Source organism: Cynara cardunculus, assembly GCF_001531365.2.
Source record: "Cynara cardunculus var. scolymus isolate 2C chromosome LG 2, CcrdV1, whole genome shotgun sequence".
Lineage (NCBI taxonomy): Eukaryota > Viridiplantae > Streptophyta > Magnoliopsida > Asterales > Asteraceae > Cynara > Cynara cardunculus.
The window spans coordinates 16,017,695-16,020,688 of NC_037529.1; the positions used below are offsets into that span (position 1 = coordinate 16,017,695).

The 2,994-nt window shown below is 36.1% G+C and overlaps 1 protein-coding gene across 1 annotated transcript in view; it reads left to right on the plus strand.

Annotated features, from left to right (window-relative positions):
* The window catches only part of LOC112505947 (UPF0481 protein At3g47200-like), a 7,785-nt gene extending 5,561 nt beyond the window's left edge, over window positions 1-2,224 (plus strand). Inside the window, exon 2 of the mRNA XM_025109982.1 lies at window positions 2,213-2,224. Within this exon, the coding sequence (XP_024965750.1) occupies window positions 2,213-2,224 (12 nt within the window). The remainder of the gene's footprint in view (window positions 1-2,212) is intronic.
* Window positions 2,225-2,994: the final 770 nt, after the last annotated feature.

Consider the following 2,994-nt stretch of genomic DNA (forward strand, 5'->3'; position numbering starts at 1 on the left):
AGTCTCATACAAGTGGTTAGTATTTGATAGTTAAAAATAATAAAAGACTCGAGACTCCCCCTCAACATATTGATCATATTTCATACAGACAGATTTAACATTYCAAGCTTGCTTACTAAAAATKAAAACCTTTTCTCGTCGAGTGGTTTTGTGAAAATGTTAGCAAGCTGGAAATCTGTTTATACAAARTGCATTTCAATTTACCCYTTTTCAACATGGTCTTTGATAAGGTGATACTAGATGTGGATGTGTTTGGTCTTACAATGTTGAACTAGATTAGTTGTTATAGCAACAACCCTCTTTGAATCACAGTTGATAGGGACTTTGTTGAAAGTATAACCATAGTCTTGTAGTTGTGTCTTCATCCAATGCCCTTGGGAACAACAACCGGCTATCACGACGTATATTTCCTCTACAGTAGAAGTTGAGACACAATTCTGCTTCTTCGAAGTCCAAATGACTAGCTTATCACCTAAGAATTGTCATGATCTAGATGTGTTCTTTTTGTCCAGCTTACAATCTGCATGGTCAGAATCTATGAAAGAAGTTAGCTCAAAACCAGAATCTTCAAAATACCAAAGGCCTAGATTTGGTCTGCCTTTGAGATATCTTAAGATTCTTTTGACCGCAACAAGGTGTGACTCTTTGAGGTTAGCCTGATATTTTGCACAAAAGCACGTTGCAAACATTATTCTGCTCTACTTGACGTTAAGTACAATAAAGATCCGATCATTACACGATAATTTTGTTGATCTATAGATTTTTTTTGGATAAATCTGCATCTAATAAAGTTCGAGTTGCCATGGGGGTCTTTATCGAAGAACATTCAGACATGTTAAACTTTTTCAAAATATCTTTGACATATTTTTATTGATTCATGAATATGCCATCAGGGAGTTGTTTACTTGAAGAACAAGGAAAATATTTAACTCACCCATTATACTCATTTGGAATTTAGATTGCATTATGTCTGAAATGTTCTTGCAAAACTTAGCATTTGTACGTAGAACCAAAAATGATGTCGTTAACATAATATTTTATCAATATCAGATGCTTACCTTGCTTTTTAAGAAACAATGTAGTGTCAATCATACCTTTCTTGAAACCAGACTTTAATAGAAATTGGGTTAATGTGTCATACCATGCCCTAGGTGCTTGTTTTAAACCATAAAGCGCCTTGTCTAGGACATAAACATGATGTGGCTTATCAAGATCTATAAAGCCTTCTGGCTGACTCATGTATATCTCTTCATAAGCATACCATTTAGAAATGCATATTTCACGTCCATTTGGTACATCTTGAAGTTTTTGTGAGCAACATAAGCTAGGAATATTCTGATAGCTTCAATGCGAGCGACTGGAGCAAAGGTCTCGTCATAGTCAATGTTTTCTTGTTGGCAATACCCTTTTGTGGCCGGTTGGGCTTTGTTTCTGACAATAATTCCGTTTCATCCTTCTTGTTTCGAAAGACCCATTTTGTACCGATAATGGATTTGTATTTAGGCCTCAACACGAGTCTCCAAACATGATTTCTTTCAAACTCTCGAAGTTCATCTTGTATAGAATTAATCCAATCCGGATCTTGCAATGCCTCAGATGGCTTATTAGGCTCTATAGCACATAGAAAGTTGACGAACAAACAGTCGTTACGATCGTAGATCGCGTTTGCACTCTTGAATTCACATTACCAATAATTTACATCGGGCGATGATCTTTAGTCCACTTGCATGTACATGGTAAAGGTTGAACATTAGTTAAGTTGTTCTGATCATCATACTCGTCGATCTCATCTTGTACTTCTGATTGTTCAGCTTCATCAGCAGGTCTGTAAAGAAGACCCAGATTGATCAAGATCGGGTTGAACAATTTTGGGTTGAGTCATTGCTTGAGCTTAAGATTGAGAAGACTCTGATTGAACAACTTYGGGTTAAACAATCTCAGGTTGACTCTATGTTTCAGCTTGAACATACTCWGATTCAGTTACTTCATCAACTTTTGGTTGAACATCATTTGATTGAACAACCAGCTTCAGATGGTTCAAAAAGTTGTGTAACTTGCGGAATCAGGACAACCGGTTCACTAACTTTGGGTGTATCCGAAATTTCAAATTCTTCAAGAATACCCTAAGTTAAATTAAATGCATCTTTAAACAATGAATTTAAATTTTATGTAACAATATAGTTTGTATTTATTCTCCTGCTTTCTAGTACAGGTTCTACACTGATTTGTGTAGAAGCTGACGGTTATAGATTGAGTCCTGAATCGTTTTGTCCAGAAGTCGATGACTCATCAAATTTGACATTGATGCTTTCAATTACAATCTTTGTCCGCTTGATATATACTCTGAAGGCTTTTGATTTGATGGAATATCCAAGAAAGTAACCCTCATCAGCTATTTAATCAAACTTCCCTAGATTGTCTCGATCGTTCAACACGAAGCATCTGCAACCAAAAACATGAAAGAATTTAACATTAGGATTTTGATTATTGATTATCTACTAAGCATATTTATGTAGTATTTTGACAATAATCGTGCGATTTTGTGTGAAGCATGTAGTGGATACAGCTTCAGCCCACATATATAGAGATAAGCCAGAGTATGCGAGCATTGTCCAAGCAGCTTCAACTATAGTCCAATTTCTTCTTTCAATAACTCCATTTGTTGCGGAGTTCGAACAGAATTTTTTTTGTGAGAAATCCCGACAAAGTGAAGAAAACTTTGAAGGGTCTTAGTAAACTCTGTGTCGTTGTCACTTCAAATCTTTTGCACAGGAAGTTGTAGAAGAACTTGAATGCACTTAATAAATGCGATAATTAGCTCTGGCGCATCAGACATGGCTCATAGAAACTCTAGCCATGTATATCTGGAATATTTGTCGATCATCGCCAAAATATATTTTTTCCCTCCTAAGGATTGAGTTTGCATAGGTCCACACAGATCCATGAGTATCATTTCGAGTGGAGATTTGCAAGACGATTAAGTCTTTGCCTTGT